The following is a 24,666-nucleotide window of genomic DNA, read 5'->3' as shown; positions in this document are numbered from 1 at the left end:
TGTGGCTCGTACTCTGTTACATTCAAGTCCCTGTCATCATGAGAGTGTGTGTGTGTGTGTGTGTCCACTGTGCACATTAAAAAAAAGTCTCAACAGGAACGTTGCAGCGACACTGAGCCACAACCTCGACTTAAAAAACACACAAACAGCGAAACATCAATGTCTGGAAAAACAAAGTGAAGCAACAGGAGCGGCTTCTGTCACTGCTTTCTACGCTCTCATGCAGCTGTTGGACCCGACCGGGGGGAGAGGGGTGGGGGGGGCAAAGGGGAGGGGGAATTCTCACTGGCTCAGAGATGGATTTTCTGGGACAGGCGATAATTTTATGTGGTAACCTTAATTGACAACTACTTGACGCTATAAATCATCTCAGTCACAAAATAGCGAGTGCGTAGGCTATGTGTGTGTGGGTTTGGTGCTACTGTACGTCTGCATTGGAGTGAATGAGAGATGGGTTAAGTGTGTGTTTGTGTGTGTGTGTGTGTGTGTGTGTGTGTGTGTGTGTGTGTGTGTGTGTGTGAGTGTGAGTGTGTGGGTGGAGGTGGGGGTGGAGGAGGCAGATGTGAGAAAGTGAGGTGGGAGGTGAGCAGAGTGTGTTGGGAGGCGGTGTGAACGTCGTTAGGGAATCTGCTAATTATAAGAGGGAATTGATATTAGTGCCCTTGATTGCAATTGGCTGAGAGAGAGAAAGAGAAAGAGAAAGAGAAAGAGAGAGAATTAAATGTGGAGGAGAGGGCATTCCTTACCTGGTAGCTTGCGTTTAGGGATCCAAAGCCCAGGCCTGAAATCATGTTTTTCACCAGAGTGGGACTTCTACACACACACACAACAAGAGATGAGAGAGAGAGAGGGAAGGAGGGAGGGAAGGGAAAGAGGAGGGGGAGAAATCACAGATTAAGTGCACGTGTTGAAAGATGTCACCTCAGCCAAAGCGTTCTGACAAATCTCGCAAATATGTTTGTTACAAGTAGAAAGAAACACACACAGACTGTAAACAGATGCTTAAAACACACACATATGAAAAGTGTCTGATATCTGGTGTGCAGGTGTGTGTGTGTGTGTGTGTGTGTGCGAGCATATGTGTGTGTATGTGTGTGTGTAATTATCCCTGGATTCTCTGGCGGTGGGAGAGAACATCTGTTTACATATGCTAACAAGGTTTTTTGCTCTCTTGCATCTCACACAGCTGCTTACTAATGGTGTCGACAAACAGGGAAAAACACGCACACACGCAAACACACACACACACACACACATACATACACACAGTTTGTAGACGCTCTTTTTTTTTTTTTTTTTCCTGCAGTGATTGCTGAGTTGGCCTCTTGGTAATAACATCGGGTCCATTTAGGCAATCATAGTGCCAGCACCCATAAGCTCACACTCACATCTCACTCAACTCAAATGTACTGTACATATGTATGTGTGTGTGTGTGTGTGTGTGTGTGTGTGTGTGTGTGTGTGTGTGTGTGTGTGTGTGTGTGTGTGTGTGTGTGTGTGTGTGTGTGTGTGTGTGTGTGTGTGTGTGTGTGTGTGTGTGTGTAGTGTGTACTGTGCATATGTGCGCACTCTTACCCGGTCATCTTTGGTGGTCTCCTCTTTTGGTATTCGACTTCATCCACAGTCCACACGGCTCCCTTCACGTTCTCCACACGAACAAAACACTTGTGCAGACTCAGGTTGTGGCGCACAGCATTCTGGGAAAAGAGAGAGACAGAGAGAGAGAAGAGGAGTTTTTAATATCATTTAAAAGTCTTTCTTAAGCATGGGTATTTTAAATATATTGAATATCTTCTATTCTATTTAGTTTGCAGGTTTCATTTTATTTGGTTCTAATCTTCTTTTTTTTCCCTTTGGACCTTCTTTTATTACTATTTGACCATTTTTATTAAACAGGGACAGTGAGGACAGATAGAGTGGAGGATTGAAGAGCAGAAAATGGCTTGAGACTGGAACCAGAGAGATGTGGTGTTCATGTGGCCCCGGTTTCCCTTAGACTTTTCTAACAACACACATACTGTAAATGTGCCTTTTACTTTAAGCTGATGAATATTCCAGTGTAGCCTACCGAACACCTGAAAACTACCATGTTATGCATAAAATACATGAATGCATGAAATAAATATACTCATATATCATGTGTTTTATTATGATTAGTATTAATTATTAATAAGGATGGGTGATAGATGCTAAATTAAAGGTGCATGGAGGAGTTTAGACTTCTACCCACTCCTTTTTGGACTTGGAGAACTTGTGTTTGTCATTGTCTGTTATGTCTTGTTTGGCTTGTATGGCTTGGACTTTTTCGCTGATGAGATGCATTTAGTGAAGTTATTACAGTAATACTTCCTGCTGTTTGCTGCTAATTTAAGAAATCCATTTGTGTTTATTATTATGCATCGTAAGTTTTCTCAATATTCCAGGTTTCCAGCAGCTGAGGACGTTTTCTGAGGTTGTTGTTACCTCGCTGGAGGTGAGGACACTCACTCAGCCTGTAGTGCAGCATGATGTCAGTGTGACCTGAGAATAACAGCCCCCCCGCCCCCCCCCCCCCTCGCCTCCGTTTTTTTGTACCCATCACTTTTCATTCGCTCACACATACTGTAGCTGCGTGTACAGTGCTAATACCAGGCAGCAGTTCTCTAGTAGCGTTATTTTATTTTATCTCTGAATTTTCCTAATCAGTCATCATCAGCACACACACACACATACACACACACATCCACAGGCACTCAGACAGGCAGGCAGGCAGGCAGGCAGGCACACCGCTATCTTCGTCTCACCCCCCCAGGGACAAGCCTCCCTTTTCATCTGCTATTTGTAGTTTGTTCATGCCCAATTTCATTACCAATTTTAATTCGTCTATAATTAAATCCTGCATATTCTCTCTGACACGCTGTTCTAAGCCGAGAGGGAGGGACAGGCCAGGCATGCATCACTCCTCGCCATAATTACACACGCAGATACACACACACACACAGTCACACACACACACAGAGAAACGTGCACACATAACACTCACACATAAACACACACGTAATTACACAAGCCATAATCAGCGGAGGAACCCTTTCTCCCCCGCATCCCCTCAACCCCCCGAGCTGTGATGCTAAGTTTTGTAAATGAGTCTGACCCCAATCTCTGCCCGCCACCCTGACAGTGCAAACACACTCACAGACACACACTCACACTCACACACACTCACACACAGACACACACACCAGACACCAGTGCTATTGCAGTGCTATTTGCATTCGTCTCCGTGATGAAAGCCTAATTCTCCCAGTTAAAACATTAGCAGTCATTTACAGTGGGTCACAGCACATGTGCCACTCATCTCCACTCCCCCCGGCTGAGAGGAGGAGGGGTTGGGGGGTGGGGGGATGTGTGTGTGTGTGTGTGTGTGTGTGTTGGGGGGTCGAGGCTGGAGGCAGAAAAAAAAAATTTTGGTGCAAAGATTGAATCGTGTTTCATAAAAGACGAAGAAAAAGGGGAAAAATCCGATATTCCATTTCTGTCGGGATCACAGGTGTTACTGGAAGGATGATGAATGTTTGAGCTCGGTCCGGTTTGTGTTTTCGGCCTGATGCATGCTGGGATATGACGGACAATATCACCCCCCAAGTACAGCTAAAGTAGGTATCGAGTGCAATATACACAAGTAATATCATATTTTAGAATAACTTTTATGTCTTGAGGACCAAATTACTGTTGGTTACGTTGGAGCTTATTCTAACGATTTCATATACTGCTGCTGGTTAAATCTATATCATATACTCTACGTTTTATTTTAACTACACCTTTAAAATAAGTGTAGTGGAGTATTTGTCTCTGAGGCATCTTATTGAACACAGATTGCATTTTTCTTTTAATCTTTTTTGATTTTCTTTACAGCCCCAACCTGTAAAGTAAAGAACAGATTTTTTACCATATCCATTTGCAAAAAAAAGCAAATGAAACAGAAAATGAACCTCCTTTTTACACCTCCGACTCATCATGCAGCAACACTTAGCTCTCATTTCTCCTCCTCTCTCCATCATCCCTTTCCCCCTCTCTCCCTCTCCCTCTCTCTTGTCTCCTCCTCATTGTCTGTCCCCCCGTTTCTCTGATCAATGACTTCCACTCTCCTGACACGGCTGCTCTCCTCATGAAATATAACGGCTTATTAAAGGACATACATCTCCACGGCTCTATTTGACTCACTGAGCTGCTATATAAATACATAAGGCCACGCCGAGATATATTTAAAGGTCCTGGAGGCCAACGGCACAGGAAGCAGACACCGGCCATTAATAGTTAAAATTCATAAAAGTAAGATGAGGGAGGTAAAGATATTCCTGGCTGCCCTGTCTCTTAACCCTCTCCATCCCATCTCTCCATCCCTCCCTCCTTGCTTTAGGACTATTAGAGGAAGGCCGGGGTCTCTCCTCACCCCCCTCCCCTCCCCTCTCTCTCCCTCCTTTGCTCATTCTCTCACTTTCCCCTCTCTCTGGAGGAACTGACACTCAAATTAGTGTGAGGTTTCTGCAGAAATGGGTCAGCACCTACAATGGTGGGATCAGGCCAGGAGTCTGTGTGTGCGTATGTGTGAAAAAAGAGAGAGACAGAGGAAATTCAATGTGTGCACGATCATGAGATGTGTGTAAGCGTGTGTGTGTGTGTGTGTGTGCGCGCAGCAGCTTTGCATGTGCATTTCTATAATGAGGCCATATAACGGCTCGATGTGGCTCTGCCGGGCTAAGTGGGGCCGACTCTCCATGTGCCATGTTCGAGGTGAGAGAATTGTTTAGGGAGGAGAGGCAGAGAGAGGATGAAGGACAGAAAGAGAGAGATAGCAGTAGGAAAGTGTCTCATAATGGACAAACAGCCATTAAAGGGATAGTTCAACATTTTGGCAAATTGGCCCATTGCCTTAATCGCTGTAGTCATACTGTAGCAGTAGGTTCGTTACCTTTAATTGTCGGTGCAAGCTGTTTTTAGAACGGCGGAGCAGAGCCGTGAGCTGCTCAGAGCTACGCTACGGAGGCTCATGGGATTTCTTGGTTTCATCAAACTCATCAAATACACAATCCAACAACTCCAAAACGCTCTGGTGGACAAGTTGTGACCTGCACATTCACCACGCTATGAGATAATAACAGAACGTTACCAGACAGAGTTGTTTTAGAGGTAAATTCATGCAAAACCGCTGATGCACGTTCCCATCAGGGGCAGTTTTTCATCAAGTAGTCTCTCTATTTACCTCTAAAACAACTCTGTCTGGTAACGTTGTGTTATTATCTCATAGCGTGGTGAATGTGCAGGTCACAACTTGTCTACCAGAGCGTTTTGGAGTTGTTGGATTGTGTATTTGATGAGTTTGCTGAGGGAAACCAAGAAATCCCATTAGCCTCTGAAGTGTAGCTCTGAGCAGCTCACGGCTCTGCTCCGGTGTAGCTTGCACCGACAATTAAAGGATTATGGCAATGGGCTAATTTGCCAAAATGTTGAACTATCCCTTTAACTGTCAAATCATTCAAATCTTTAAGCGCAGAACAGTGTTTGAATCTGTGTGGGTGTGCATGTGTGTGTGTGCAGTGGCTCCATTTTCCACCATCTAAATCGTTTGGCTCGTCTTCAGTGTTTCACTTAAAGTTGTTGTTGTTTCTTTCACTGTGGTCTAACAAGTCCAACTTTCGGTTGGGGGGGGGGGGGGCTTCATCAGTGGGCACACACCACAATTACTCTGCAGACAATTAGCTCAGCTGATTAAGTCAGGACCAGAACCGCAGTCCAGACTTTCATTTTCTAAACATGGTGGCGTTCATTGTCACAATCACTTAAACAGCTTTGTTTGTTAATTGGTTTGTTTCGTTTTTCGTTTTCCAGAGCGACGTTTTGGAGCGAAATCTTTAGTTTAGGTGATGGAGTAAACTTCACAAACTAAGTTTTTATATCCTTTAATCTTCTGCCTTAGTTTATATAAGCAAAAAGGAAAGAAGGTCCTTTGAAAGTGAAGTACAAGTCTGAGTGTGTGTGTGTATATGAAGTGTCTTTACCTTCCATGTGGCTGTGTTTCTCCTGAAATAGGCAAACTTTCGTGTAAACCAGTTGTAGATTTCATTGAGAGTCAACTGTCTGTCTGGAGACTCCAGAATGGCCTGAGGACAAGAAAAACAAAACAGATGAGACCAAATATTAGAGCAGAGAGCAGAGATGACAGAGACAGAGCAGAGAGCAGAGACGGTGGACGAGCTGTGGAGACACTTACATGACGTATAAGCGAGGCGTAGGTAAAGGGAGGCCTGACATCAGCGTTCTTGTAGAACTCACAGTTCTGAGCCAGCTCTGGAAAATAAAAGGGCAGAATCCTGTGAAATCAGCTGCGTGTTGTGCTGTGTTGTGTTGTGTGACACGTGTCAAATGTCGTCTCACTGTTAATAAACACTGTAAAACAAAAGACCTCTCTCTGTGGTGTTTTTGAATACACAGACCATAAATCTTGTTGTTTGATGTTATTCTTTATGCCACAGGTTTTTAATGGAAACACATATATATATATATTTTTTTGCCGAATATAAATTCCTTTTTTAAAAACAATTTACCGGTAAAAGATGTTAGTCACAACAGTAATTTGAATAAAGCGAATCAATCATTCTATAAAATATATAACACTCTGGATACCTGGAGTTAAAATGGAGCATATGTTTTTGTTTTTTTGTTTTCCACAGAGATGTCGTTCAGCACATCTTTGTTTGAGCCTTATTATTAAAATGTGACGACTAAATAAAAACATGTTGTAATGTGTTGCATTTTAACCATAACAGAATAAAGTGCAGTAAGAAAAACACAATTTTAGTTTACTGTACTATAAATCATTAAATGTGTGACAGTGACATAAATATGAAGCTGGGGATCAGAGATGGGGTGTATATGTGTGTGTGTGTGTGTGTATATGTGTGATTAAGTCTACCTGAGGCGATGGGGGTGCAGTACTTGTCGGAGTTGCGCCTGCGTATGGGCCCGACGCCGTGCGTGTGGGAGTGGGAGTGTGTGTGCAGGCTGGAGGAGCTGATGACCGAGGGTCCCTGGCGCAGCGGGGTGATGGGGGTGGCGGCCGAGGTGGGCGGGTGCTGAAGACCCTCTGGGTAGGCGTCGCTGTCTCGCTTCAACAGGGAGCCACTGGAAGCCAGGTTCAGCTGCAGAGAGACACAGGAGGAAAGGTGAGTCAGCTCCGACGTGGTGCAGGAGGAGGAAGAGGAGTTTCCTTTAAATGAATCTTATCCTCATATAACTTTATACACCTCAGCTTGAGAGTAGTTAGTCTAACGCTTCATATGAAACTTTACACTGCAAATAAAAGTCTGTTTAAACTTTTAGGTTGGCTTATTCTTTATTAATATAAACATTCAGAGCGGAGGAAATGTTTTTTTTCTTTTTTCTTTTAACATGACTAATGCTTCCCTCATGTTTACTTTAACGCTTCACCATCCGCTGAGAGCTGCTGCTGTTTACAGGGAAGCATCATCTAGATAAGATCAGGGTCAGGTGATATCACACACATAACAGATCTCTTCCTGGAAAGTGTTTCTCAACAGTGTCGTCTCATAGTTGTGTAAGATATAGATATAAATATATATAAAACATATTTGGGGCTTTATATCATCACTGTATCCAGGAAGAACTACTGATGTTAAAGGGATAGTTCAACATTTTGGCAAATTGGCCCATTGCCATAATCGCTATAGTCACAGCAGTAGGTTCGTTACCTTTATTTGTCGGTGCAAGCTATTTTTAGAACGGCGGAGCAGAGCCGCGAGCTGCTCAGAGCTACGCTACGGAGGTTAATGGGATTTCTTGGTTTCCCTCATCAAACTCATCAAATACACAATCCAACAGCTGCAAAACGCTCTGGTGGACAAGTTTAGCCTCCGTAGCGTAGCTCTGAACAACTCGTGGCTCTGCTCCACCGTTCTAAAAACAGCTTGCACCAACAATTCAAGGTAACGAACCTACTGCTATGACTATAGGGATTATGGCAATGGGCCAATTTGCCAAAAATGTTGAACTATTCCTTTAACTCACATCACATAAAAAACAAGACGCACTGGAGTCTCCTGATGAGTTCCTGTCCCCTCCATCTCCCCCCCCCAAAAAAACTGTACGACTGTGTCATCCTTGCACAGAACCACACACACACACACACACACTGACTGAACATGCACACAACGCATATTTATATACACAGCGCTGGCTGCAATTAACCCTGAGCTTACAAAAACAAAACCACACGACAGCATGTTTGTAGGAAGGGAACACACACATGCACTCTGCGGTGGCAAAGTCTTCACGGACCAATACAGCCCAATTAGGCAGAGCCTCGCACACACATTCACACAAAACCAGCACTCCCAGTCTCTCTGGGACAGCCGTTGTAGGGCTGCTAGTTTAGGACTAATTAAAACCACAGTGTGTGTGTCTGTGTGTGTGTGTGTGTGTGTGTGTGTGTGTGTGTGTGTGTGTGTGTGTGTGTGTGTGCTGTCTATATGTATGTAAAATGTGTGAATCGCCTCCTCTTTACTCTGCCCCCTCTCTGTACCATTTAAGCTGACTGGGGGGGTAGGAGGGGAGGGTGGGGGGCGGGGCTGTTTAACAGGTACTTCATTAACGCCGCAACCCTGCCACATCACCACGGCAACAGTCGAACCCTGTTAATTGAGGCCAAGCTTTGTTTCCATTCCTGATGCTCCTCCCCTGCCCCTCCTCCTCCAATCCCTGACCCCGAGGCTCGTCTCCAGCGGTGACAGAACACGCCTCTTCCTGATTTCCCATTAGATGTTAATGGCAGCTGATCCCCCTGCGATCAACACATTACCCAGACACACAAATACACACACACACACACACACACACACACACACACACACACACACACACACACACACACACACACACACACACACACACACACACACACACACACACACACACACACACACACACACACACACACACACACACACACACACACACACACACACACACACACTCGGCTGCACCCATTTATATCCCCTCAAATTAAGACACTCTACCTCTAATTGACAATTAATTTCAACATCTTCATATTTTAATAAGACTCCTCGTCAATCTGAATAATGAAATATTCATTAGATACCTAATAACAACTTTGCCAACCCGTGTGGACACACACACACACAGACACACACACTGACACACACACACATCACATCAAATTCATATCCCGTTTTGTCGGCACACACTGAGAGAGAGAGATCGCTTTGGCTGTTTTCTCTCATGACTTCCTCTGAGGAATGAAACACACTGCATCATGGGAAGTTTGAAGAAGAGAAAGGAGGGAGGAGGAAATATTGCTAAACTCAGAACCATTGTATCACACACCGTCCATGCTTTCATTTCATCCAGACTCGATTACTGTAACTCACTGTTTACCTGCCTCAATTAATCATCTCTGGACCATCTACAACTTATACAAAATGCTTTTAGATTTCAATTCAAGGTTTCCCGGACCAACCTCAAAACAAAAGGAGACCGAGCCTTTCGTTCGATGGCCCCCAGACTCTGGAACAGTCTAAAGAGCCTCTGCATCGATTGAAGTTTTCAAGGCGCAGTTAAAAACTCACCTGTTTGGACAAGCTTTTGAATCGCATGGCAACTAATTATTGTCACTGTTTTATTTAGTCTTTTCTGCACTCCCTATTCATATACTGTGTTGTTTTTAAAAATTGCTTTGTGAAGCACTTTGTGACTTTGTGCTGCGAAAAGTGCTATATAAATAAAGAATTATTATTATTATTAGGTGGGGAGGGGGGGACAAGATGGACAAAGAGAAGAAGAGTGAGGAAAAGAAGAGGACGGACGTTTTTCTAAAATAATATATTAATAACCCTCACTGGTCAATAGAGGGCGCAGGTAGACAGGAACAGAGGAGCGATCCTGTCCCAAGAAGAAGGTTCAGAGGTGAAGAGACGGATGAGGATGAGGAGGAGGAGGAGGAGGAGGAGGAGGAGTTTGTGTGTGAGGAAGATGGAGCAGAGGGAGTTTGGGTTAAAGGGGTGAAGAGGAGCTTGGTACTCACAGGTTGGTTAAAAGGCTTTGGCTCTGAAGGACGCATGTGCAGGTGGGTCATCATGGCCTGGAGTCGCTCGCTCTCCTTCGCCAGCTGTGAAGCGGAAACACAGGAACACTTTTAGTGTGTCTGCATGTGTGTGTGTGTGTGTGTGTGTGTGTGTGGTGTTGACACAGAATTACAATTACAATTACACCTCAGGCAGAGAGAGAGAGAGAGATGAATATGAGAGTCAGCTGCCTCAGCACCCGGAGCTCTCTCTCACACACTCACACTCGCCTGCAGACACACTTGTCCCGTTTGACATTGTTAACTGCCGTTTAATGGCTCCTGCTACACAGCCTGTGGAAACGCTGCATTCTGCCTGTGTGTGTGTCTCTGTGTGTGTGTGTGTTTGTGCACGAGTACAAGCATACACACCTGTAGCCTCCAGAAACAACGGCTGTAAACTAAGACGATAACGGCATTAACATACTCACACACACACACAGAGACACTACGGCGATGAGTGGCAATGTGTAAATATGAGGAATTTAAACACAGGGACTGAGCTGCTGCTGTGTGTGTCTGTGTGTGTGTGTGTGTGTGTGTGTGTGTGTGTGTGTGTGTGTGTGTGTGTGTGTGTGTGTGTGTGTGTGTGTGTGTGTGTGGAGGAGTGAACTGCTGAGGGATGAAGTGACATGTCAGGCAGAGAGAGACGTGTGTCCTGATGTGATGTGACACCAGCTGCCTCTCTGTCACTTTGTGTTCCCTGGTGGCGGCTTCAGGGTCTCAGCTAAACGCTGTTTACCACCACAACACAACGCTAACCCTGATTCTGGACGGATGGACACACACACACACACACACATACACACTCACACACGCAGCGATGTGAACAGAGAGTATTCAGGACTGTTTTTGGAAACTATGTCAAGATGTGCGTTGTGTGAGGAGACATGAAGCTCCACTTTGTTCTGAACTTTTCTTACAGACGGTTTCTTATCTGACACTGGTGTGCATTTTTTTTTTGCATTTGCTGGGGCATTCTACGGTGGCCCTGAGGGGCAAATCACAACAGCAAATCAGAAAAGACAACAGCAAAAGAGAAAACACAACGGCAAAAAGAGAAAATGCTGTTTTCTCTTTTGCCGTTGCATTTTCTCTTTTTGCCGTTGCGTTTTCTCTTTTGCTGTTGTCTTTTCTGATTTGCCGTTGTGATTTGCACCTCAGGGCCACCGTACCGTAGCATTCAGATGTTTCAAGAGCGTTGGGTGCCTGAACCACTTTGAGGCCGATTCTCCACTTTCTCTCTTCTCTCTCCCTCCTCCTCCCCCCTCCCTCCCTCCCTCCCTCCCTCCCTCTCTCTCTCTCCCTCTCTCGCTGGTGACCAGAGCAGCTTTATAATTGGAGCAGCGATGGCAGCTTCCCTGCCGACTGCTCCTTTTAAATTACAAGCTCCACTGCTCTCCATAAACTCTGCCCTGCCTCAGACAAGTTACTGCCATTGAGTGGCTGGAACAAGTCTTTGCGAGCGGATTTTAAAATTAAGCGTTTAAGTGTTTATGCATCTTTGTGTGTTTGTGTTTGTGTGGAACTCACCTGTATCTCCAGCTGCTGAACTACCTGCATCTGGACTCGGCACTGAGCAGTGCTGCGGTCATCGAGGGCGTGCTCGTTGTTCAAGTGCCTGGAGGAGCGGAAACAAAAAAACAAAAAAAGAAGGATCAGCATTCAATCATTGTTTGCAGGAATAAGTAGAAATCTCTAGAAGTAATAAGTGTGGCAAAGTGCTGCTCCTCCTGATTGGAGCCTGGTTTCTCTGTTACACTTGAGTCAATGGAGTCGTCGTTACATCAAGTCAATGGTCCGAACTGATGAAGTAACAAAAGTCAGCTCTTTCGCTTTTATTTAAACTGAGTTATGAGCTGTTTCAGCGCTATAAAAATAAATCATAATCTTGGAGGTTTATTTTGTCTAGTGAAGGACGCAGCAGCTGTGTTTTGTGTGTGTGTGTGTGTGTGTGTGTATACTTCATTGGTGCTCAGTGAGCCATGATCCAAGACAACCACCTGGATATGAGCTCATGTGTTATAGCACACGGCCTTATCTTAAGACTCTCTCTTAGCTAAACTCCGCTCCACTTATTAACACCGTGCACTTGTGTGTGTGTGTATGTGTGTGTGCATGTGTGTGTGTAAAAATGGTGGCGCTGTTTGTTTCCTCCAGTGTGGGAGGACCCGGGACCTTCTGATCTTTCCCAGTGCACCCCTCCCTGTCTCCCTTCCTTCATCCCTTTCTCTCCCCTCTGTTGTCGCCAAGGGTTATTCGCAGGTTGCCGCGGCTTGTCCGGTGTGTGAAAGTGTGTGTTCTTGTATAGCTATACATGTGAGGACCAGTTGGAGTTTTAAACCATCAGAGTGAGGACATTTTGGAAAAGTGAGGACATTTTGGCTGGTTCTCACTTTCTCAGACCATTTGAGGGTTAAGACTTTATAATAACTAGTTTGGTTTAAGTTAGGTTAAGAGTAATGGTTAAGGTTTTGGATGGTTAAGGTTAGGGTAAGGGCTAGGGAATACATTATGTCAATGAGTGTCCTCACAAAGATAGCCATACAAACGTGTGTGTGTGCGTATGAACTTCCTCATATCATGTAGCGTTATCTTCTAATCACAGTAATCTTCATAAAGCTGCTTTTCTGGCTTGTTTATTGTGAAAATGTGCGTTAAATATTGTCAGTGCGTGTGTGTGTGTGTGTATGTGAGTGTGTGTGTGTATGTGCCTTTAAGAAAGTAGAAAGTTAGGCAATATCAGGCGAAGGGCTAGAAATGAAACAAAAACAATGATGTCATGGCATGGCTAATCCAGGCAGATAGACGGCTCAACACAAGTGCACGATAATAATAACAAAAACATGATCTCACCCCTCTCTCCCTCTCTCTCTCTCCCTCTCTCCCTCTTCCTCACTTGTACTTCTGTCCACTCTTCCCCTTCCCACTCCTCTTCTCCCCCGCAACTCCCCAAATGCCTATGATTCACACTCATTCCAACAAAATCTGCCCCCCCCCCCCCCTCCATCCTTAAAAACCCCCCTCCCCTCCTCTCCCTCTCTCTCTCTCTCTATAGCTGGGCCATAAACAGTAGCAGCGTTTTTTTTTCTGTGTGTCCCGACAATGAGGCTCTGTTTACTCCTCTGAGTGCTGGCAGACAAGGCTTTAACCCACATTACACCCAGCTCCACCGACCACAGCCAGAGTATTATACCAGAGGACAGGGAGGAGGGAGAAGGGAGGAAGAGGAGGAGGGGGGTGGGCAGAGAGAAGAGAAGAGAGGAGAAGAGAAGAAAGGTCTGAAACAGTGGAGTGTCCCCCTTCCTCTGTTCTTCTGCTCTACCCTTTTCTCTCCTGGGGCGATGACTAAAGCTGGGCTGGAAGGGAGCACACTGTCGGACTGACGGCATTATCTGTCACTGCCTCCATTTTTTTCAAACCCCCCCTCCTCCCCTTCCTCCTCATTCTCTCTCTCTCTCCTCATACACACACATACACACACTCTTTCACTCTCTCTATCTCTCTCTCTTTCCATCTGCCCCGGGGCTACGTGAAATGAGACACCAAACAACAGCTTTCCTCTCCAAACTTTCCCAGCCTGCCTACAAGCTTTGATCTGACTGTCCGATGCCATCACTATCACTACGCACACTTCTGTGATTGTGTGTGTGTGTGTGTGCGCTTGCGTGCGTGCATGTGTGAGTACATATTTCATCACCCCGGCTTATTAATATCTCCATTGCTCAAATAGCTAAAAGTTCCAGATAATTAGAGTGTGAGTTTGTTTAGGGCTTCATTAGAGGCTTGTGAAGCCTTTGTTAGCAGCCACAGTGCCATGGGGAAGTCCACTGTGCTGTGTGTGACAGAGGAGGAGGAGGAGGAGGAGGAGGTAGCAGAGTGTCAAGGCCAGATACTGCATCAGCATCCCCCCCGATGACTCCAAACTGGCAAATAAGAGCGTATGAAAGGCGTGGAGGGAGGAGAGGAGGAAAACAAGAGCAAGATGGAAGCAATGAGGGTGTTTGATGTCTTAACCGCTGCTGTGGAACTGAGCTAATTAAGAATAATTTTCTATTTACATAATGTGTTTGACCCTATAGAGGAAAAACATACAGGACAGAGAGATACAAAACTGACGCTGACGCTCACGATGCAAATGCGTGAGGGGAGAAAAATCACAGGAAAAAAAAAAGAGAAAAAAAGTTCCTCGAAAAACGACAGATTTTCACACAAACACACGATATGTGTATGCGTGTACCTGCATGTATGCATGCATGTGCTTCAGAGCAGCTGTGATGCAACAGATTGCAACAGATGAATTAGCGGGGCAACGCACAACTCCAGTGATGTACGTGACTGACACTCCACATTTGGCACATAGCTACTGTAGCGTCAGATGTTCTGCCTCATCTCTTGTGCCTACAGGTGAATCTGAATCAGACAAATGTGTCACGTCTCTTTTTTTTTTTTCCTTTTTAAGTGCTTTTGCGTTGTGTTTGTTACCGACTAGTGATGAAACTGAAGGAAGTTTTAATGCACGGCTTGTGGTTAAATGGGTGCAGAGTGTGTGACTATAAAGATTTTGGGACGGCAGCCAACTAGACACATTAATACACCACCACCTGGAACGGAAAACAATCCAGAGTTTACTGATGTTAAACCGTGCGATGTTTCAGAAATAGATAAGTTGGACACTTTGACAGGAAGACAGGTCAAAGCAGGAACTCTGCAGTGTTGAAATAATATCTGTATTTTTTTTTTTTATTGTCTAATGCATTAATTTCCATCTAAAACCCAAACCTGTATTTGAGGGTGATGCTTCACTTACTTGATGAACTGTCCCATGTCCTCACACAGTGCTTCACAGCCGGGCCATTTACACTCTCCATGGCCGAACAGAGGATGGGAGCCGGCATGTTCCTCATGACTGTGGACAGACACACAGACGCATTCAGATAGATGTTGGATTTTTTAAATAATATTTATTCAATGATGTACATTAAAAGGGATAGTTCAACATTTTGGCAAATTGGCCCATTGCCATAATCCCTATAGTCATAGCAGTAGGTTCATTACCTTTAATTGTCGGTGCAAGCTATTTTTAGAGCGGCGGAGCAGAGCCGTGAGCTCATCAAACTCAACAAATACACAATCCAACAACTCCAAAACGCTCTGGTGGACAAGTTGTGACCTGCACATTCACCACGCTATGAGATAATAACGGAACGTTATGAGACAGAGTTGTTTTAGGGGTAAATTCATGCAAAACTGCTGATGCGCGTTGCCTTCAGGGTTAGTTTTTTAGCAAGCAGTCTCTGCATTTGCCTCTAAAACAACTCTGTCTCATAACGTTCTGTTATTATCTCATAGCGTGGTGAATGTGCAGGTCACAACTTGTCCACCAGAGCGTTTTGGAGTTGTTGGATTGTGTATTTGATGAGGGAAACGAAGAAATCCCATTAGCCTCTGTAGCCTAGCTCTGAGCAGCTCACGGCTCTGCTCCACCGTTCTAAAAACAGCTTGCACCGACTAATTAAGGTAACAAACCTACAGTACTGCTAAAACTATAGGGATTATGGCAGTGGGCCAATTTGCCAAAATGTTGAACTATCCCTTTAAACTTTAAAGGCAGAGACTTTCTCAAAACAGGAAGCAAAGCGTTAATATGCCACACTCTCGTGCGCAAACACACATGCAAAACTAAGTGCAGTGACATCGACGCAGCCATCTGAGTCTGGTTAGCAGTCATTAGTTTGTACAGTTCACAAAGCCAAGCGTGGAGAGAGGAGGATAGAGCAGAGTGGGGTCAGTTACAGAAGCCAGGCAAATAAGGGAATTGGTCCAGCAACCTCAGAGGCACATTTTTAAGTCCATGACCTGTCTTTCTGTCCTTGGCGTGTGCGTTGTGGTGCATGTGTGTGTGTGTACTGTATATGTGTGTATGTGTGTCAGCGTTTGGTGTGTGTTCTTACGTTTCAGGAGTTGACACAGAGTCGGCACAGGACCAACCAGCCATGACTGATTGGCGGCGGCTGCCGTCATGTGCTGGTTGTTCTTTTGTGGTGAGTTCATCATGTGCATGTGTGTGTTTTTTGTGTGTACATTTGTGCATATTTATGAGCGCGTGTGTATTTTGTATGTGTGTGTGACGATGAAAAGACCGAGCCAGGTTTGGTTTGGGCCCTGGGTAACATAACTGTATCTGTGCATGTGCGCATGTATGTGTGTGTGTGTGTGGCAGGTCCAGTAGCACATGTGGTTCAGACCTGGACCTTCGCCTGCGACTGCTGTCTCCACATATATTTACATGACTGTGTATGTGTGTGTGTATGTATGTGTGTGTGTGTGTGTGTGTGAGTGCATGTGTGTGTGTGTGGACTGGGATGGGGGATTCTCCCAAATCAACATCAGAAGGTTGTCTAACAAAAACCATTTGTCTCACAGATGGAAACATGTCTCTCTCCCTGTCTCTTTGCTTTTTCGCCTCTTCCTGATCATATGCGCAGGGCTGAGGTTGGAGCTACGTGTGTGTGTGTGTGCGCATGTGTGTGTGTGCATGTGTGTGTCTGCGCGTGTGTGTCTTGTGTGTACGTGTGCGCTGCTGGCTGCGGTTGAGTCAACTCAGAAGCAGCTCAGACAGCAGACATGACAAACTGCTGGCAACCACATTCTCCTCCACATCAGCCATGCATTAGCTTAGCAGGCTAACACACCAACGCTGCTGCCCCCCCCCCCCCCCCCCCCCCCCCACTCCCCTCCTCTTCCACCCCCACAATGAGCTGGGCTGCTATGGTTACAGCGCAACTGTTGCTGTGGGTGTGACAGTATGTGACATATTTGATCAATTAATAAAAGCTCTTTTAATTAATACTCTCTGACCCACGCTGACCGGCTCCAAAATGAGATCAGAGGTGAAGGTCGACCGTCGCTCCTGCAGCTATGAATCAGCGCTAAAGGACGCGTCCACCCGTTGTGATGTGTGTGCGTGTGTGTGTGTGTATGTGTGAGAGTGTAAAATGTGCTACTCACTGGCTGCTGGGGGGTTGGCTGCCTTTGGAGTAAAGGGGGACATGGTCGTCTCCGCTGTCTGCCTTGGTGAAGGAGGATATCCACTCAAACAGTCTGGCTCTTAAAGACGGAGACAATGAGCCCATGAGCAGCCGACACAACCCGGACACACAAGTGTGCGTTTTCCTCACAAATACACCTGACACATCATCATGCATCCCAGATGAACGCACACACAGTCTCCTTCTATTCCTCCTTCTCCTCCTCCTCACCGTACCGACATGTGGTTGACAGCATACAGGCAGAACAAACTGAACCCAACACACCTCCGATTTCCTCAGAAATCAAAGGAGCCCGGGACACGTTAACACCCTGGTGATGTGTGGTATAATGCTGCATGTGCATGTTTACGTGTGTGCAGACACAGAAAAAGAGCTATGAGCTAAAAGTTGCTAAGTCAAAAATCGACGTAGGAAGAGCGTGTGAATTAGAAAGACTAGAGGTCACACAGGGGACAGGCAAACCGACACGACGTGAATATTTTTGAGAGATTTCTTTTCCTTTATTTGTTTTTTTTGTACCTGTCTCTCTTTGGGGTGTGGCTCTGTCCGTTGGGCAGGCTGTGCAGTGGGATGTGAGCGCTGGCAGCTTTGGGGAAGGCTGAGGTAGAGTTGGAGCTGTTGGTGCTCAAGTCCAGGCCCTCGGCCTGTTTCAGGGCCTCCTCGCTGCTCTGCACCCCCGACACCTCCTTCCACAGCTGCTGGAGGTCTGACGGACACATCGCTGCACAGAGAGGGAACACATGCTCCGCTTAGAAATATGAATATTAGCCTACTACTAACTTCATTTTCTCATGTTCAGAGCAAACAAGATTATAGGGCATTTACATAAAGTTGATTCAAATAAACCAGAAGAATTAATAAGAGTCAGATATATACAGTATAACCCACACACAGGCTATTAAATAATAAGCCAGTAAATAAACTGATGTTACACAGCTCAGGCTAAGTGTTCTAACCCACAGAAAACAAACACAACCATTACAGTCCCCCGGGAGTCATTAAGTGAGGAGAACGGGACAAACAAAAACAGACAAGAGATTAATTTCTGCATGTTTTTGTTATTTTTCCCAGCTATCCACTGTTTCTCAGCAATTTCCTAATCTCTGTTGGCAATTGGTGTTGTCCACCGCCACCACTGCTGCTGTCACTACCACTATTTGTCTGAGCAGGGTGGTTGCACACTTAGAGCTCTCTCTGGTCGCAGCTTTGTTATTTCTGCTCCAATTTCACAGCTACAGAGACGGCGAAAATGCCACAGCCTACTCCAGTGGATCTTACCATGCACACACACACACACACACACACACACACACACACACACACACACACACACACACATAGACACACACATACAGAGACCTCGCAGCAGCAATCCAAATATTATGTCTGCTTTGTCTGCATTCTTCTGTGATCCCGCCAAAACAAAAGTTCTCACTCTGAAGGAATGAGGTGGTGTGTGTGCATGGATGTATGTGTGTGTGTGCGTGCGTATATGTGTGTGCGTGCATGTATTAGAAACCCGATCAATCTGTGGACACGCCCAGAGCGAGAGAGAGAGAGAAAGTGTAACACAGTTAATGGATTGTTAGATAAAGTATTTCCTCTTTTGACTTATCAGCTTGGCTCATACCACATCCATCCATTCAAACTAAAAATGAAAAAAAAAAAAAAAAAGAATAAAGAAGACAAAAAGTGAAACTCTGTGGAATAAGAGTCTGGATTCTAGGGAAACAGTCAAACAGTTTACTGACAAGTGCAGAACAATAAAGCTGGAGCTGTAAACAGTGAGAGAGAGGGAACAGATTTGTTAAACAAAAAAATGATAATTTTGTGTACATTCAGGTGAAAGTGTAAACTCACTGTTCCCTCCAGCTACTGTTGACAGGAACAAACTGTTTGGGAAGGTGAGAGTGCTTGTTGGGGTCTAAGTCAAATCTTTTATTGTAGGATTCTTTTTTTATATATTATTATTATTATCATGAATGGGCATCGTGCAATACAACCTGGCACTTTAAACTGATGTGCACTTTAGGGCCATGTGCAATACTATCTGACACTTTGATAAATACTCTTATAGGGCATCGTGCAATACAACCTGGTACCTATGCACTTTAATCCAGCACTTATGAACTTTATCTCCCAGAACAAAACTCTTATGGTCCCCCTACCTGTGGAAAGTGTTTGTCAATATGTTCTTCATTGTCATAGTTGCCTTTTTGTCTTTTTGTGTTGTCTACATTATTATGTATAATGTGTACTGTTATTGAACTGTTTTTATGTTTATGGTGCTATAATCCAGCACATTTACATGTTTTTGTCCATTAATGTGAACTGTCCCATTTAAATAAACTAATAAAGTAAAGTAAATTAATCAATAAACATGTTTTTGTCATTGAATGAACATTTGCAGTAACAAAATGTCCAGCTAGAGGTTCCACCTCACCTCAGTAAGAGAAATAAATAAAAGCCATATCGGGACCCTGTGTGTCACCCCCACCCTCTACCATCTACCCACCGGACACAACAGCCCTTTGAGGCGGGGCAACAGTGTGTGTGTGTGTGTGTGTGTAAGGCATGAGTGTTTATGCATGTGTGTTTGTGTGTTTGTGTGGCATGGCTGGCCAGAGGAATGCTCTGGCTCACGCCTGGCTGAGCCGTCACAATGGAGCGGCTCTCTCACACTGCAGGGAAATTCCACTGTGATACGCAGGGAGAGAGCGGGTGAAAGAGGAGGAGATGCCAAAGCCCAAATGTTTGCAACTGTCTGAAAAATTACACTCTTCAATCCAAAACGGTGGCCTCTGTCTTTTCACTTGTGTTCAATTTACATCCATTCGTTCTTTTTTTTTTTTTTTTCACGCTCTGTGTAAACTGGTAAATCCACTTGCTGTACTGTGGACGCACACGCTGACACACAAACACAGTTGCTTTGCAGTGTTGCGTTGAGCTTATTTAGAAATAAAATACATTGGATTGAGTTAAATTTTGTGTTTGTAAAGTGAGTTCAAGTGTGTGTTAGTGCAAGTGACTGTGAGAGAGAGAGAGATCAGACAGACAGAGGGAAGGAAACCGGCCTGTTTGGTCAACTCAGTCAGCGCTTTAGCAATGTCACGGCCACTTTAGAGCCCCTTAAGCATTCTCCATGTGTGAGATAGTGTGTGTGTATGTGTGTGTGTGTGTGTGTTAGATGTTACTGCGTGCACACACACACATATATGCTCAGTGAGGGCGGGCCAGTCAACAGTCAACATTTATTGTTTTAAAACTCTGCTGACAAAATGAAGGGACTGTGGGAGAAGTTACACATAGGAAAAAAAGAAAATCCAGTGGGCACAGTAATGGCAAAACGATGATGTTCTCATGTCTGGCTTATCTCAAGCACACACAAACACACACACAGACACACACACACACACACACACACACACACACACACACACATGCACTCACATATGCACACGTCCAAGCAGGGGGCTTAGTGGCATATTTTACCTATTATCCAAATGAGTACCTTCCACAAACCCACCAATCAGGTTCCCTTTCATCTTTTATAGGCTGATTAACTTAACAGGCTTCACATGTGGCACTGGGCACAGGCCTGTGTGTGTGTGTGTTTGTGTTAGTGTTATAACCATGTGTGCATGCATGTTTGTCAGGATGTGTCTGTGTTTGCTGTGTGTTGTACAGTGCGGTGGCTTGCACGCAGATGGACGTGCATGCATGGGTGTGCGGCGTGCGCGGGTGTGCGTGTACTGTACCTTGCTGCAGAGACTGCATGGCGGCGGTGGGCTGCAGTGGGACCAGGCCTTGTCTCTGGAGGTTGAGGATGTGCTGCTGCTGAAGCTGCTGCATCTGGATCAACTGCTGCTGGAAGGCCAGCTGCTTACTGCCTATTTGCTGTTGGCCAGAAGAGACAAGAGACAGAGGGGAAAGTTAGAAAGTTCAGTAGCACGTCGTCCATGTTTTTCTATGTCCAATCATGTGTTTGTACTGAGAAACAACAGAGAAAACCTTTTGTATAATAATTCTAAAATGACTCAAATCCAAGTCATTACCATTAAAATCCTAAATGTGCATGAGACCAAAATGAAGAATAATGTCACCAGACACCAGAACAATGAAATTTCGTTTTACAGTATTATACAGAATCCAAAAAGTACTACTAACTAAATGAAAGTAGGTGACAAACTGCATCGCTATGACAAATTTCACATACAAAGTCAACTAACACCATATAAAATCAATGAAAGGACGATGACGTAAAGGTTAATTGTCTGCTGCTGAGAAACAAAGCCAGTATTTTGAGGCCAGAGAGGGAAGAAAATTAGCCTCCTATTAAAAAAAAAAAAAAAAAAAGGGCCGATGAGCCTGAAGCCAAGCGGCGAGGACCGTGACGATAAAGAGAACGAGCGAGGGAGGTTAAAGGGAGAGTGGGAGAGACTAACATGGCGCGTGGCGATAATGTCGGTGTGTGTTACGGTGATAAATGTCCCCTTTCCTGCTCTCCCAGTCTGGGGCAGACCTGGCCTGCGCCGCGGCTGTTTGAAGTCCCCCCCGAGCGAACCCCCGGCGGAGAGAGGGACTTTATCTCTCACTGATAAAGTGGTGGAGGAGGAGAAAAATAAATAAATACAACTTGAGGAACTGTGCATTGTGTGTGTGTGTCTGTGTGTGTGTATGTGAGAGAGAGAGAGAGAGTGGCAGCCGGGAACTCTTTGAACAGAGAGGAACTCACAGGAAGGGCAGATAGGTCACTTCCTTTCAGACTTGGTGCCTGGGGAGAAGAAGTGCGGTGGCAGTGTGTGTTTGTGTGTGTTTGTGTGTGTGTGGGTTGTCGGGGAGGTGTCGAGGGGATGTAGAGGAGTAAGCAAAACAACTATTCTTTACAAAAGGAAAACAGCGATGGCAGGAAAAGAGGGGACACACTCTTTCTTTTTCAATGCTTCAATGGAAAAATACATGTTTTTGATATATTTGTGTAACATTATTTGTCAGCACTTGAACTTGAACTGATAAGTAAACTCTGAGGAACAGAGGATACATCAATAATAAACAAAAATGTGTTGACTATTATAGAGACACAGGTCAATTTTAGTTCAAGGTTTTCAGTTATTACAGGGGGCAATGAAAAATGATAAGTAAAAGTAAAATAGGAATTAACTTTGAACCAGTCCATAAGAACTGAACTGAACCAACTTCATCTACTGAGAAGGACGTGAGTTACAGTTGAAAGAAAAGTATCAACAGCTGTTAAAGGGATAGTTCAACATTTTGGCAAATTGGCCCATTGCCATAATCGCTATAGTCAAAGCAGTAGGTTTGTTACCTTTAATTATCGGTGCAAGCTATTTTTAGAACGGCGGAGCAGAGCCGCAAGCTGCTAAGAGCTACGCTACGGAGGCTAATGGGATTTCTTGGTTTCCCTCATCAAACTCATCAAATACACAATCCAACAACTCCACAACGCTCTGGTGGACAAGTTGTGACCTGCACATTCACCACGCTATGAGATAATAACGGAACGCTACAAGACAGAGTTGTTTTCGAGGTAAATACAGAGACTGCTTGATGAAAAACTGCTCCTGACGGGAATGTGCATCAGCGGTTTTGCATGAATTTACCTCTAAAACAACTCTGTGTGGTAACGTTCTGTTATTATCTCATAGCGTGGTGAATGTGCAGGTCACAACTTGCCAAAAAAACTTGGGTTTTGGAGTTGTTGAATTGTGTATTTGATGAGGGAATGATGAGGGATGATGAGGGAAACCAAGAAATCCCATGAGCCTCCGTAGCGTAGCTCTGAGCAGCTCACGGCTCTGCTCCGCCGTTCTAAAAACAGCTTGCACCAACAATTAAAGGTAACGAACCTACTGCTATGACTATAGGGATTATGGCAATGAGCCAATTTGCCCTTTAATGGTTAACAACAACTTATAAAACATAATAATAATTCATTTATCCTACAGTGTGTTTCTGCTGTTGCCTTGTAACTACGGTATAATTACAGTATCATTAGGAAACATGAGTCTCAGGCTTTAACACCGGTGCTGTGGTCAGAGAACAAGTTTCATACTTCACTTCTCTCAAGTGAACGGACAAATTCTCATTTGATGCAGTGAATGATTTATCATGATCAGACTCTTTTTCCTCTCTTCCTCTTCCTCTCTCTCTCTATTTCTGTCTCAGTCTCTCTCTCTCTCTCTCTCGCCCTCCTGCCCCCTTTTCTACTTGTCTGTCCATTTTATTTCTTCCACTCCCCCATCTGTCTCTCATTCCCTCCTGAGATATGGCCATGGTTCTTTAAAACACACATTGTGTGAATGTGTATTTGAGTGTGTGTGTGTGTGTGTGTGTGTGTGTGTGTGTGTGTGTGCGCCTGTGTTCTGTTTACATTAGCTGTGGCTGAGTGGCCAAAGCTAGCGCAGTAACAGGCTGTCAATGTGATTTATGAGCACATCACACACTGTCTGAGCCTGCCAGTCACACAGACGCACACGCACACACTCACGCTCACATGCACACACTCTTTCTCTTGCGCACACATATAGACACTCAAACACACACACACGTACACAAACTGTAGATGGACACTCACAGACACACACACACACATACACATACATACATCTCTTGTGATGGTCAGAGTCACTTCATTAAGCTGACTCCTGACCAGTCCCAAATGCACCGGGCGGCGACACACACAAACATGGACTTGAAACACACACACACACACACACACACACACACACACACATAGGCTACTCTCCGTTTCAATGCATCACTTCCACGCAGTCGAGGAAGTGAAGAGGAATTGCAGAAAAGAGGGAAAAGGGCAAAAAGTCACAGCCGCTCATGCACAAACACTGCAGACGGCAAAAGAAAAGATTTGTCCTCAGTTATTTTTCTATTGTCTTCTCTGCTTCCATCTCCACTCCTGTTTTATTTTTTTTATTTTTTAAGTTTGTTAAACCTGCTTAATGTGGTTAAATCTACCTGCTTGGCTAATCACTACTTTAAACAGGATTAGATTACGGGTTTAGACTCAAAGTAAACTAGATTAATGCAGCTTCCCGGCGGCTTATAAACAGCAATAAGACTCACTACACTACAATGTAAAACCCCCCCTGGGGTCTCTATATCTGACAGCACCTGCTTGACCAGCGGAGCCGTGGGAGTCGACTAAAAAGGTGAGATTGATGCCTGGAAGCAAGCGAAAAACACCGACTGCTGGAAACGGCCTTAGTCATAACAGCTGCATGTAGCTCGCTCTTCAGGGAGGTGTACTGTATCTCCACCCACCCCCCCTCATCCCCCCCTTCTCCCTCAAGTTGTATGTGTTTGTGCAGTGAACCATCACACATCAAGCCTCTCCCTCTGCATGTATGTGTAGCCGTGTGACCAGTGTTTGCACTTGTCTCGTTGTTACAGGACAACAAACCTGAAAACTGGGACAGCGGCAGAGTGAGGGGAGAAGAGGAG

General features: G+C 44.9%; 1 protein-coding gene across 2 annotated transcripts in view; it reads right to left on the bottom strand.

The window, feature by feature from the left end:
• Positions 1 to 24,666, bottom strand: part of foxp4 (forkhead box P4) — a 103,103-nt gene that overhangs the window by 2,842 nt on the left and 75,595 nt on the right. For both annotated transcript variants that reach the window (XM_083971504.1, XM_083971505.1), the window contains 11 exons: positions 20,946 to 21,084; positions 17,707 to 17,908; positions 17,147 to 17,245; positions 14,946 to 15,044; positions 11,669 to 11,756; positions 10,097 to 10,180; positions 6,953 to 7,178; positions 6,251 to 6,327; positions 6,039 to 6,140; positions 1,576 to 1,697; positions 747 to 813 (listed from right to left, as the gene is read on the bottom strand). In XM_083971504.1, coding sequence (XP_083827630.1) covers positions 747 to 813; positions 1,576 to 1,697; positions 6,039 to 6,140; positions 6,251 to 6,327; positions 6,953 to 7,178; positions 10,097 to 10,180; positions 11,669 to 11,756; positions 14,946 to 15,044; positions 17,147 to 17,245; positions 17,707 to 17,908; positions 20,946 to 21,084 — 1,305 coding nt within the window. The remainder of the gene's footprint in view (positions 1 to 746; positions 814 to 1,575; positions 1,698 to 6,038; positions 6,141 to 6,250; positions 6,328 to 6,952; positions 7,179 to 10,096; positions 10,181 to 11,668; positions 11,757 to 14,945; positions 15,045 to 17,146; positions 17,246 to 17,706; positions 17,909 to 20,945; positions 21,085 to 24,666) is intronic.

The sequence above is a fragment of the Trachurus trachurus genome (assembly GCF_905171665.1).
Source record: "Trachurus trachurus genome assembly, chromosome: 5".
Classification (NCBI taxonomy): Eukaryota; Metazoa; Chordata; class Actinopteri; order Carangiformes; family Carangidae; genus Trachurus; species Trachurus trachurus.
The sequence above is the reverse complement of the archived record's forward strand: the minus strand, read 5'-3'. Positions and strand labels throughout refer to the sequence as shown.